Source organism: Triturus cristatus, chromosome 1_2, assembly GCF_964204655.1.
Source record: "Triturus cristatus chromosome 1_2, aTriCri1.1, whole genome shotgun sequence".
Lineage (NCBI taxonomy): Eukaryota > Metazoa > Chordata > Amphibia > Caudata > Salamandridae > Triturus > Triturus cristatus.
Window position 1 is genome coordinate 345,759,070 of NC_140580.1, and position 13,516 is coordinate 345,772,585.

The following is a 13,516-nucleotide window of genomic DNA, read 5'->3' on the forward strand; positions in this document are numbered from 1 at the left end:
CGATGAAAATTGTTAAACCTGAAGCGGGTTAAAAGGTATCTATCGTAGCCCCCATGCAGCATACGAGATACAGTTGCATGCCGTAAAAAGATAAAGTCATTTGATGTTGAACCACCATTTGCTTATTAGACTCTTTTAAAAATCTGAGTAGGTCCAGGTGAGCAGAACATCTTATTTTAAGATCCTTTCTAGAAATGGAATTCATTTTCTCGGGGTGGAATAAAACTCCGGATGGCCGATATCACTCAAAAAACTTCTTACATATTGTAACCATGTGATCTTATTTACATGGTCCAGTTTCAGTGAGTCCTTAATTATTTCTTTATTCAAGGACATACTATTTGAAGTCCATACACGATGCCAGAGCAAAATAGGTTGCATTTTTATGATGTCAGAGACATAGGGAATACCTAATTCGCTATGGCAACTAAGAACCGGGGAGCTTGGTGGTACGGCTAAAATATATCTTAAAAAAGCATTTTCTACACGTTGAATTGAGGACACATCATAAAAGCCCCATACCCCCGCCCCAAATATTGCTATGCTTAAGCTTTTGGCCTGATAAATTTTGATTATTATATCGGGGGTCTTTTTCCCATTTCCTTTGTGAAGTTAACGAGGGCAGCAGTCGCCTTCATGAATAGCAAACTCCTACTTTTCACCGCTGGGCCTCATGATCCTGTATTAGTGAATAAGATGCCCAAATAGGAAAAGGAGTTTGTGCATTCTACTCTTTTATCCCCCAAGGGTAGGCTATTGCTTTTAACTCTCCCTTTCCCACAACTCATCACAAAGGTTTTTTTTTCATTTAGTTTTAGGCCTAGTTTATTTATAAAACATGCGTAAGTTAAAAGTGCTTTCTGCAGACCAAGTTGTGTACGGGCCATTAAAACCGCATCATCAGCATACAGGAGGGCAACTATCGGCCGCTTATCAGCATATGGGGGATCCTGCGCCGCTTCTTCAAGCTCCTGTTCCAGGGCGTTGGTATAAAGATTAAAAAGAAGCGGCGCAAGAACACACCTCTGTCGCACCCCCCTGTCCACTGTGATCGGTGCAGTACATTCCCAGTTCATTCCATAGCGCACCTTAGCTGTTGCCCCCGTATATAATTGTGATAAAAACTGGATCAAAACCGGGTCGACATTTAAATTTGTAAGAATGCTCCACAATTTATTATGTATCACGCAGTCAAAGGCGGCTGTTAGGTCCACAAAGGCCAGGTGGAGTTTCCCGGCCTTTGCCTGCGTGTACTTCTCGATTAAAATACTTAAATTCAGGGATTGTTCGACTGTCCCTAACCCTTGTCTAAAACCGTATTGCACATCACTAATTATATTGTTGTCATCAGCCCAGGTTTGTAATTTATTCAAAACAACTCGTCCCATGACTTTCATTAGTGAATCGAGTAAAGAAATCGGACGGTAAGAAGCCGGGTTTGCTCGGTCTCCTTTCTTGAAAATCGGGACGATGACAGACTCTGCCCATGTTTTCAAGAAACCATTGACGCAGCTTGCTTGTAGTACCCGGGTTAACAAGGGTGACCAAAGTAAGGGGGTGGTTTTAAAAAGGTCAATAGGAAGGCCGTCGGGTCCGGGGGCCTTACCCCCCTTACTTGAATTAATGGCCTCAATTACCTCTTCGAGTGACATTTCTAAATCTATAGGAGTGAAGGAGTTAGAAGTTACCACCTGTGGAGTTAAAAGATCGGTGGGAGTTACAATAAATCTCTGTATGCTATATACCTTAGAGAAATGGTCCATCCAAGTTACAAGTCACTATGAGATGGCAGGTATTTTGTTTGTCTAACTAGCATACACATCTTGGGATGATTATCTATTGGTTACTGTGGCTTTGCTAACGGTGCATGGTTTCACTGTCCCCTTGCCACACAATATTGAGTATATTGGTTGTGTACTCACCAGACTCTGGTATGTCTGATAGACCATGGACGCTCTCTGGTGGTAGGATGTCTCGCACCTTCTCCTCCCAGGACCTGAAGTATACTGGTTTCGCAGGAGGGCCACCACCAGTGCGCTGACTCAAGGCGTGATCCTTCTCGATGAGTTTCTTGACCCTTCTACGCACGTCATACCACCTGTTCTGGATATCATACTTTGTGTGCAACATTGGTGCTTGTGCGTTCACCTTGTCCACGATCCTCGCCCACATCTTTGTTTTCTGTGACATGGGGGTCCTTTGGACCAATGTACCAAACAAATGTGGCTCTACTCTGATGATTTCATCTACCAGCACTTCTAACTCACTATCTGTGAACTTTGTATTCTTCTTTGGGTGCATGGTGATGGGTGGTGGTGGTGAGTGTTGTGTGTGTGAGTGTGCAAGTGAGGGTGGGTGAGTGTCAGATTTGCTAGGTGTATGTGTGAGTGCTTTTGGTGAGGTGCTAATGGTGTGAAAGTTGTGTGATGGGTGAGTTCTGTGGTTGCTGTCTGATGGTGTTCTCTGCTGGCTGTTCTCTTGAATTTGCAAAGGATCATGGTAGTGATTAGTGTCCTTTATATAGATGGAGTTGTGGGTGTGTCTTTGTTCCAAGTTTTTTTTGGTGATATTTATTGACTTTGTCATTGCTTGTTTGGTCCTTTTTTTGTATTTTTTCCTTTGGGTTTTCTAGGCATGAAGGAGACGTTCTTCTGACCGAGACGGACGCTGATTTTATAGCTCGTGTGGGCTGTTCCGGGTCTTTCATGCTGACTTTCTTCTGTGTTTCATACACGTCAGTCGCAGAGATCTCTATTGCTTCAGGTACCTGTTTTCTATGCGTGTCGGTCATGCGGCTTGGGCTCCGTGCGAGTCGGCCTGGTTTGACATGCATTGCATCGTACTGGGCGGATCAGACATCGCGGGTACGTGTTGGTCGGGTTCATTCCTGGTGCGTGTCGGTCGGTGCGAATCTCGTCCAGTTTCCGGGCAAATCACTGGTTTCCCTACAGCTCGGTCGTACGGCTTGTATTCCGTACATGTCGGTTGTAATTCACACACGTTGCATCGTACTGCACGGGTCGTACGGTGCCAGTCCGTGTCGGTCGGTCTCCGTTCCCAGTCCATGTCGGTCGGTACGTGTTGCGGCCGGAATCGGAATCGGCCCCTATGAAGGACTGGTCTATGGAAGGCACACTAGAATTTGAATTCAATTCTTTGTTCCGCCCAGGCCCAACACAGTGCTTTTAGGGCATGGGAATGTAGGTGTATTATGGATCTGATTTTTTTATTTGAAGCACAACTTGACCACATTACCTTGTGTTCTGTGCAGTTGCCCTGTTGTTTCTGGTTGCACTGAGTACTTGGTGTTTCAATACTTCACGCAGAAACTCAGAGCTCTTGATAACACCGCTGCTTTGGTTTGATCAGTGTTTTGCTAGGTGTCCCCAAGCTGGTTCATTGGTAGTGTGTCCCATTCTAGTGCACAATTGATGTAAATATAAATCCCAGAAACCCTGCCTTTTGTGATGGGACTGGAAGTTCTAAGTGGTTGGTGGTGCATGAATTGAAGCAAGCTGTTTGTGTCTCCCTTCCGTGAGTAAGTCTGGTTTGATCCAAATGCGTTCTTCCATCAAAGAGATCTTAGCTGAAGAAATACGTGTGGGGCTAGTCTGATTTACCAATCATCCTGGGATATATTGGCATATTTTGTGTATAGATCTGGAAGAGCAGGTGACCTTGGTCTGCTGGTGCATGCAAACATAAAGCATACACTGGGTGCATTAGAACCCTGGGGTACATAGTAAGTTGTCATACTGCTGAATTATAGAACCCTACTTGCAATTGTTGGGCATTTGAAAAGCGATGATTCGCTCAGGAGCCATTCTAGAATTCCGCACCCACTCTAGTAGAATGGTAGGTCGTAGGTAATTGTTCACTGCTTCTTAATCTGTTGACCAAACCAAGAGGGTTACGGTTCCTGGCTGTTTCTCATCCAGAGCATATGGAAGGTACTTCTGTGTGTTGTGATCAGTTCCATTGTATTAGAAGGCCTAACCTCTCATTGCCAGCCGAGCAGTAAGCTAGTGACTTTTACCTACACTAGGATTTGTGGGTAATATAATCCAGTAGTTTGCGCCTCCACACGATGCTTGAAATTGAAATGCAGCTGGCTTGGTCCTTGGAAGATCGATCCGATGTTTTTTAACTGAACATGTTTCGGGTGATATTTCCTTCTGGGAGAGGTCTTCAGGTCCTCTTGGAGCATGAGAGAGAATATTTGAATTATTTGATTCTTGATGTTGCACACGAGTCTAGCAATAGGTTTAACACTTCTGGAATGGTGACCTTTACAACATAGATATTACTGAATAAACAAGTATATAACAAGTACTGCAAACTCGTGATCACGTAGAACATTCTACTGTGTATGACTGGGGTTATAGTTTTACAATCACAATACAACGAGGATACATCTCAATATAGTGCTAACCACGTTATGCTACAGCAGTTGAACTAATATCTACAATATTCATTTTTTTCCATTGAAAGTACTAGACGTTGATATCCTTGTAGTGAAAGGGAAGAAAAGAATCTTCAAGTCCACCATTGTAATACAGAAAAAGATAAAAGGAGAAACCTTGCTACAAAAAACATAAAAGTAACTTAGGTAGTTGTGAAGGGGTGGATAAATGGAAGTGTTAAACTGAATCCTTGAGGAGTAACACATCAGGTGTCAGGGCGTGTGACCCGTATAATTATTAATTTTGGCAGTTTATTGGCAACCGCACAGATAGGTGGGAGAAATTAGAGGGCACATTAAATAGTTCAACTTTAGTTATGTGGGATTTGATTTATGTTGAACTTGGGGAAGTAAGACTATACTTCCATCTCTATGGGAGAGACCTTAGTTCCCGGAGGGGTCTTGAGTCGATCAATCATCTGATTTCACTTCATTCCTCATCCCCATATCCCATTCCATCTTCAGTTTTCCTACAAGTTTTTACTTAGATTAATAATATATTTATTTCAGCCTATCCCCTCCAGAGAAAACAGCACATCAAACGAACCCCAACACTGGTGGAATGAGGGTTTCTTGAGTTGTAGCTTATGCGTCAGTGTCGCCGTGCCTCAAATTGTTCTGAGTTTAGTCCTCCATTGGTTCAGTAAGGAAACAACATTTGTCTTCCAATAGCTAGCAATATATTTGTTTGTCACTTCTGTCGGGATATGGAGAATACAGTTCTCCTTCTGTATGACTGTGTTTGTTTTCCTGTTTGCAAACAGGAACGAGAAAGTTCATGTACAGTATTAGTCCACAATTATTTTTTATACTCTTGGTGTACTGTGGTTCTACATTGTATAATTTTAGGATCCTTCCAAAAGATATGACTCTGTGTGTCTATTTGACCACACCTCCTTCACAATCCCCCTCCCTCATTCCAATGAGGAGACTAGGTGGATACCCAAACTACCTAATGACTACCTTCCACTGACACTCCCGCCACGAGTAGGAGGAAGTCATTTTGAGGGGCGAGTGGATTAGCTGATGGCATTCCTCTGTGTCACAGGCCTGGCCAAGGTCTTTCTCCTAAGCTTGGAGTATGTGTGCCTAGATATTATTTTTGAGGAAGTGATCTGGGAATTCTCATAATATCTAGAAGTCTGGTGCCTAGTAAGTTTTCTTTTTTTGTGTCTGAGCAAGCAGAGCAACCAAAGCATCTTAGTATCTGCCTCTGGGGACCTACTAGAGCGTGTCTGAAGGTGATGTTAAATTTGGGTCTGCAACATTCTTCAAATGTACCTAACTCCTTCCCTTTCAAAAACCTGGGATCAGTGTTTCAAGCCTTTTGTTTTTCATGTACCCAACAATCTGTCCCCTTGAGCAATGTTCGCGTTGCCATGGACTGGGGCAATTGCTGTTATTTGAATGCTTAGATCTTGCTTTGTTGTGAGGGAAACTCATAAGGTTCTGGAAAGAAGACCTCATTGCGCCAAGGGCTGGAAAGAACTTGTGCAGTAAGGGAGGGAGGAATGGTATATTTGAGGAAGCCTTGGCGGGCCAGGAATTCTAGTGCTCGCGTACCAGACATTAATTTAGGATGCGGAAGATTCTTATGAGAAAGAGGTCTGTCTGATATGTCTATGCATCACCTCCAATGCACAAACTCTCACTAAATGTGATAAAAATACATATTAGTATATTGCTCATAACTTCAACAGCATCTTGTACCACGGCTGATGTCGCTGCTTTTTGCTCTGCAGTTAAACTTAAGTCTTCCCATTCTTTGGCCAACCAAATCGCCATTTTCATTTAGGGGCCACTAGAGACAATCTGGATAACACTGCAATCCTTTGCCATGCCTTCTGCTGCATCTAATTAATACTAACAGCTTATTTTACATAGTACTTAAAGCCTCACTCTACCTCCTCTCTATCTTTATTGCATGCCACTATTTCTCCCAAGGCTAAAGCCTCACTCTACCTCCTCTCTATCTTTATTGTATGTCGCTATTTCTCCCAAGGCTAAAACACATCTGATTGAACAGTGGCGGAAGGATATCAAGAACAGGCCATATTGCTTAATGCACTGAGTGGTGAAACAGATCAGGACTTACTTTCTCAGTTGCCACAGCCTAAGTCGCTACCTGCTCTTTGGAACTGTATACAGCTATACAACAGGCATCCATAGTGGGAATACCATCCATTGGTTATCAGCTCTAGGTGCCGTGCCTGCACTTTGCACAAAAATAACAACCTTTTAAAGTTTGCTACAAGATGTGCAAACACACAGTTGCAAACTGAAATACAGTGTCAAGCTTGTGATTCATAAAAATGCTGAATACTTCATAAGTGGGGGCAAAAAGTTCTATTAAGTTTTCAACTTTTGGAAAATGTCGACTGTCAGGTCTGCTTGACCTGATTCCTTCTCGCTTCATTTCAAGGGAAGAAAATACTACTTAAGCCCTGCACAGACTGGCGTCTGATTTTTGTAAGAGAATATGACATTTCTGGAGAGAACAACCTGATCTGAGTTGGTTATAAAACAATAACTTCTTTTTGGCATTAAATCCATTTTTGAAACAGCAAATGTAATTGAGATACTGCCTAGCGATAAAAGTCCATAATGAAATTTCATGGTGACTGTCTCTCACATCTGCTTAACGTTCTTCTGTTTCAAACTGTTTTTTTCTGATAATTGAAACATCTTTGTGTTTGGTCATACGGTGTTGGTCTGGAAGCCAGTACCTTTACTGCCCAAAGAGAGTCATGCTTTGTGCTTCCTGAAACTACTCTCACTTGCAATCATTCTTCATTTCCTTTCAGTCCTACCTGTATTGTTATGTGTCCGAGTTAGGCCCATGCAGCAAAGTGGCTTGTTTTCTTACATTGCCCTCTTTTCTGCACAATAACATTATTTGCTGTGGCCTTTTGCACATATTCCTGGGCGTGACAATGTTGGATTCCTTTCTCTGAAACAACTGTTGTTTACACATCTGGCTTCGCACAACATTATCGTGATGCCTCGAACACCAAGTACAAGGCCTTTACACATGATGTACAAATGTTGTTCTATCTTCATTCACGGGGCGACAGGGCTAGCTACATATCCACACAATGCAAATCTGTGTGTACATCGCAAGGAAGCTATTTATGATACATAAATAAGCATTTCCAGAGGTTAGCAAAGGAGGCACTTCAGCTGACCAGAGGGTCCCTGCATGCTGTGGCTTTGCAGAACAGCTTGCTGAAATCTCCGTGAGGGGTGTGTAATTCGTGACCAAGACAGGGTCCTACATTCGCTCCTGCCAGGTAATAGGGTTGGATCATCCCGTGGGGGGATTCTTGCTCTACACCTACATTCACTCTAGACATATACAGAATAGGAATTGCATAATAGGAGTGTGCCTGATTACTACCTTGTATTATATGCAGGCATATACATCATTGTCTTAGCACCATGGTGGAACAATATCTGCTATTTACTCTTGGTGCTGGTAATCACTTTCATCTGCTTCTGTCTACTGATTATCGCAGCACATGTATTCTTTACAAGAATTGCATTAGTTCAACAAATATATTGAAAATGTCCAATGTGTATTCTCTGTATATTTTGCTGTAAACAAGAGTGCATGAGTGACTGAGCAGAAGGGTTCTGATCCGTTACCATAATCCCTGAGGTGTCAGGGTTTTCATGTTCAGCGGTTGCCAGGAACTATTCGCTCCCTGTTTAGGTTAGGACAGCTGATGGTGGCACTGTGAGCTAGCTGGTGTCTGGGCCAACATATCCTGCGTGGGTGCTTGGAATCATTCTAGGCACTTCACCCAAAGTTTCAACAAATGTGCATGTCCTATGGATTAGTGGGTCACGCCAAGGAAAGCAAGGGTGGAAACATACCTCATTGCTGCTAAATTTGTGGATACATGATGTTTCTCCTGGGTACTATTGCCTCAGGTCCTTATGTCAACCAGTAGTTTTATTGCTGAGTAAGGGACAGCAGTGCACTGAAACACTTTTTATGGTTGCAGAAAGTAGTAACCTCTCTCAGGATAAGAGAGAGCGAGGCCTCAAGTAGAGGTCTAAGAAGAACAGCTACTCAGAGGTGACTGTAGTGTCCTCCCCAGCCTGGGATCATGCAAATGAAACACGCCACACACAGAGCTCTGCAACAGATGTCTTTATTCTTCAACATTTGATCACACAACCCAATGCATCGCGTCCTGACTTTAATAACCACACCTTAACACCTCCCAGCAGCTTATGTAATTCCCGTTTAAAGTCTGCCCAGGACCACAAGGATCCTGGCGATAATGACACTACAGGGACCAGCCGGAAGTCATCATTAGAGTCACTGACAACTGGGATGCAGTGCCTGACCTCCACCCCTTCTTTCTTTAATGTCTAACTCTTCACTACTTAAGCATTCTTCTTCACTGCAGCTGAATGGTGACATCAGAAGATATTGAAGTTTTTCCTGGCACTAGAAAATCTTGCGCAGCAGAAAAAGTGCATACATTGTTATACAGATGAACAAACATTAAAAACCCTGGTGAAATATGCACTCAATTAAGTAAACATGACAAATGTTACTTTAAAACTTCCACAGACTAAATGACACTGAAAAAGTGGGCAGTTCAACAGTGTCACCCCTGCTAGAGAGTCACTCCAATGCAACCTTTTAAATATTGATATCATGAGTGTAATCCTCAAGGCCACAGGTCTGCTATTTCTAAGCTCTGTAAACAGCATGTGTTCCTGTTACTTAATTTAATGACAGTTTAATTATCAATCTGTGAAAGACGAAAAGCTTTATTGGCCTGCTGCATGCTTTCAATTCATGATGAAAGTATAGTCACTTGCCGTGCTGCCCAAAGTGCCAGGCTGAGACCCAATACAAGTTGTGTTTCCATGCGAGTGAGCCTGAGCCTCTTCATTAGTTTCGGGAAGTGGGGCAGTCGGCAAGTAGGTCCACTCTCCTACTCTGCAACTATTTGGATTCAGTATGTGTAGCCTCTTCCTGCTATGGATGTCAAGAAAATCCATTTCCTATTTCAAATGTCATGGGCTTCCCTTCTGGACCTGAGATCTAGACTTTGACCTTGTCATTTTGCACAGGCAGCCATAAAAACGAATGTAATTTCCTCTGGTATGTGATAGACTAGATACTTTTAAGCAGGACACTTGAAGGTTGAAGACAAATATTTCAGATGACCAAAAAACATGGGGGCATATCAACAACAACCGGCGATAATTATCGCTCAGCGCTCTTAGCGTGAGGATAATTATCGCCGGCTAGCGTGAAATTTTATCGCTGAGATAGCGTGCTATTAGCAACGCTTATCTCAATAGCGATAAAAATCTACACGCTAACGTGAGATTATCGCTGGAAACCCAGCGATAATCACACGTTACCTTGTTGATAGAGGCAGGCAAACTTAGCCATGATATCCTCCTTCCATAGGATATCATGGCTAAGTCTGAAAATTAGCAGACGTAAAAAAGCAGCGTTAACCGCGGTTAGCACTGCTTTTTTTGTCTCTAACAGGGTTAGCGACATTCTTGATAATAAGAGAAATGTCGCTTAGCGACATTTCTCCTATTATTTTACTCTGGAACGCCCCCTTTGCATCTCATTAGAGATGCAAGGGGAAGCGTAGAGTAAAAGGGTGCTAACATGCAAATTTGCATGTTAGCACCCTGTTGTTGATAGGGCGCTAGTTTCATCTCTGCTTTTTTGGCTTTTAAAGCCAAAAAAGCAGAGATAAATCCCTTGTTGATATGCCCCATAATTTTAAATGGTAACCAGATTTATAATCAAAAAGCAGGGCCTGGAGTGGAATGCTGCCTGTGGCACTCTGCCAGTACCTCCCTGCCTAGGAGGAGAGGGCAATTGCCATTTATAGATCTTTCAAAAAATGAAAAGTGAACACCATGAACTTCTTTGCTAGCAGTGAGGGGACAGGAGACCTGTAACTAGGCCTGGGAGTAAATGTAATTACACTGGAGTAATCTGAGTAACTTTGGTAACTCTGTGTTACTCTTTTGCACTGTATTACTGATAATTACGCGATTACGTTCGCTCACAGAATTATGTAATTCTATTTTTTGGGGGGAGAATTAGCAGAGAAACAACACTTAGCAAGTATGAGTAGCTGCTCACACTGCTGTTTGTGCTGTCTTGCATTTAACGCTATTTTATTAATCCAAAATGCATCCTCGCCTCCATTTTGGATGCAAGGGTGCCTTTTGCACTAAGAAACTGGTGGTAAACGCCAGGAGTAAATTGGAGGAAAATTCTACACCAAGAGCACATTTAATTAGCATGAGTAGCTTGCTTTTCATGTTCTGTTGCATTTAGAGCTATTTTTAATTGCAAAATCCATTCAGGCACCCATTTTGGAAGGGAATGGGCATTTTTGCAAAAAGGAAATAGCGCTAAATGCAGAATTACTTTTCTTGGACAATGTCGAAGAATTTTTAGGTATTTCCACATGATTATTCTACATGGAATTACGCAAGTTATGTCCACTCCTACCTGTGACATCCATATACTCACATACAACTCCTGTAATAACTCTGGCCACTCCATTGGCCATTCTCTGTATCATCACTCTACCCACTTCCTCCACTTTATTTCTGTGTAATAGTATTGGTTGTCCCTGTTTCAATCTTGGCATTTCCCTCTTTCACCTTCGTTTCCTATCACTTTTGGAAACTCAGTATATCTCTCTCTCTCTCTGTCTCTCTATGTGCCTCTGTCTCTGTCCCCAGCTCTCCCTCTCTCTCTCTCTCTCTCTCTCTCTCACAAGCTCATTTGCTTCTTTCTTCAGGATAGACCATCCCAACATACCCCATCTCTGTCAGTATTGCTCAATCAACAATTTGGTGTTCACACATACTTCTACCTTAACTTCCTCTTTCTGTTTCTGGCATTCTGTCCTCTTGTTTTTATTACATACCTGTCAAAAGTCCAAATTCAGACAGGACACTCCCGATTTTTTAAGCCAAATTTGTAGCGGAATTTCATGGAATTATGTAAAATTGTGTAAGATTACACAGAATTACGCGAAAAGAGGTATTCTGTATTTAGCGCTATTTTCTAAGCACAAAGATGGTCCTCTGTGTCCACAATGGATGTGAAGATGCTTTTTGTGCTAAAAAATAGTGTTATGTGCAGCAGAAGATGAACAGGAACACAAGTAGCCAGTCATACTCGCGAAATGTGCACTTGGGGTAGGATTTGCCCCAACTTTCTCCTGGTATTTAGCACTAGTTTCTGAGCCGAAATTAAAATTCACCCTTGCATCCAAAATGGATGCAAGGCTGCATTTTCCACCCAAAAAATAGCGCTAAAGGCAACCCAAAATTAACAGCAACTTGAGTAGCTGCTTGTGTTTGATAAATTTGCTCTCTGTAGTGTACAGCAGAACATGAATAGCAGCATGAGCAGCCAGTCATACTCACTAAATGTGCACTTGGGGTAGGATTTGCACCCAACTTACTCCTGGCATTTAGCACTAGTTTCCGAACCAAAATTCAACTTTGCGTTCAAAATGGACTCAAGGATGCATTTTGCTCTATGAAAATAGCGGTAAAGGCAACGCAACATTAACAGCAGCTCAAGCAGTTCTGTCGCTGTAGTTTTTTTCCCCTAGATTACCCTTGATTAGGCGAGCAGTTGTAATTGTGTTAATATTGGCAACTCCATGTCAAAGAGTAAGGCAGAACTGCCAGAATTATTCTGATTATTCTGGTGTAATTTAACTTATTCCTACGACTACTTTATTTTGCCTGTCTCCCTATGGACATCTTTTAGGAGTCACCAGGTATCATTGCCCCTTGCAACGTTTGTCTCTGCCTTTGGGGTCCCTAGCCTTAGAGGTGGCAAAATCAGCGCTAGTAACACAAGGATATCTTGTTCTTAAGAATGTGCTTTGGTGCTCCAGTTTCCATGTTTTCTGTCAGTGTTTTATCACACTAATAGTGAATACTATTTTATTATTCACTATTAGTGTAATAAAGAATGGATTACAATTAGCTGGAATATGACCCTCCCTGGTAGCTGAGGTAAGTAAAAAAAATTTTTAAATGTATGTTGTGTGCGTGTTTGTGCGTGAGAGTGTGTTTATGTGAGAGCGAGTATGCATGTGTGAATGTGTGTGTATGTGTAAGCATGCATGTGTGAGTGAAAGTGAAAGTTAAATGGTCTGTGGTGTCACTCACTTCTGCTACCTTTGGCATTTTGGTGAATTAGCGTTCATGTGTCTCCTGCCACAAATCGCCTCTCCTTCAATAGAAGTCAATGAAGAAAATATATTCAATGTTTTTTTCCAAAATCTCCCTCTTTCCTATTCTAAAATGTTGGAACGTATGCTATTATGCTACATCAATTTCCCTGTAATCTTTCTTGCGCTTTTAACATTCTGACTCTCTGTTTCACTCACACAGTCACTGCTGTCTCATTCAGTCTCTCCTGCTGCACTCCTTTCTTCTCAGGACAAGAGACGGCGGTACAGTATGATGCGTTCTCAGGAGTCCGGCAGCTCTGTCTTCTTCCAGTCTCAGGAGGACAGCGCAGGTAGCGATGGCATGCGATGGTCCAGGGAGAGCGGTGATGGCCTCCCGGAGCGAAGCCTGGACTTATTACACGTCTCAGAGGAGCTGCCAGCAGACTCGGACATAGACATAGGTCAGTTACCGCCTATCTTCATGTCTTTCTGTTTCTTTGCAGGTCATTCAACATGTCCGCTGCTGAGCCAAGGCTGCAGAGAAACCTGAACATCCGTGTGCGCATGTGTTAATGTGTGATGAGGCAGGGACGTGTGAATTAAGCCCTACCCTGGGTCACGTGCTCCTTGGAGCAGCCACTCTCTGATTGTTATGGCATTGCAGATTTATTTTGTAGGATTTACCAAACACTGGGCATGGCATCTGCGGTACAGAAACAGTGGACAGTAACTGCCCACAATAGGCACAGCGGTTTGGTGTTGTAGTTGAAGCAAATGAAAGTCTCTTGGTAAAGGGCTTCCGCAAAATGCGTGCTTTGAGAAGTTCATGAAAGTAGAACACAAAGTG

At 42.6% G+C, this 13,516-nt stretch overlaps 1 protein-coding gene across 1 annotated transcript in view; it reads left to right on the forward strand.

Annotated features, from left to right (window-relative positions):
- The window catches only part of VWA5B1 (von Willebrand factor A domain containing 5B1), a 575,143-nt gene that overhangs the window by 255,739 nt on the left and 305,888 nt on the right, over positions 1-13,516 (forward strand). Inside the window, exon 12 of the mRNA XM_085614890.1 lies at positions 12,938-13,130. Coding sequence (XP_085471016.1) covers positions 12,938-13,130 — 193 coding nt within the window. The remainder of the gene's footprint in view (positions 1-12,937; positions 13,131-13,516) is intronic.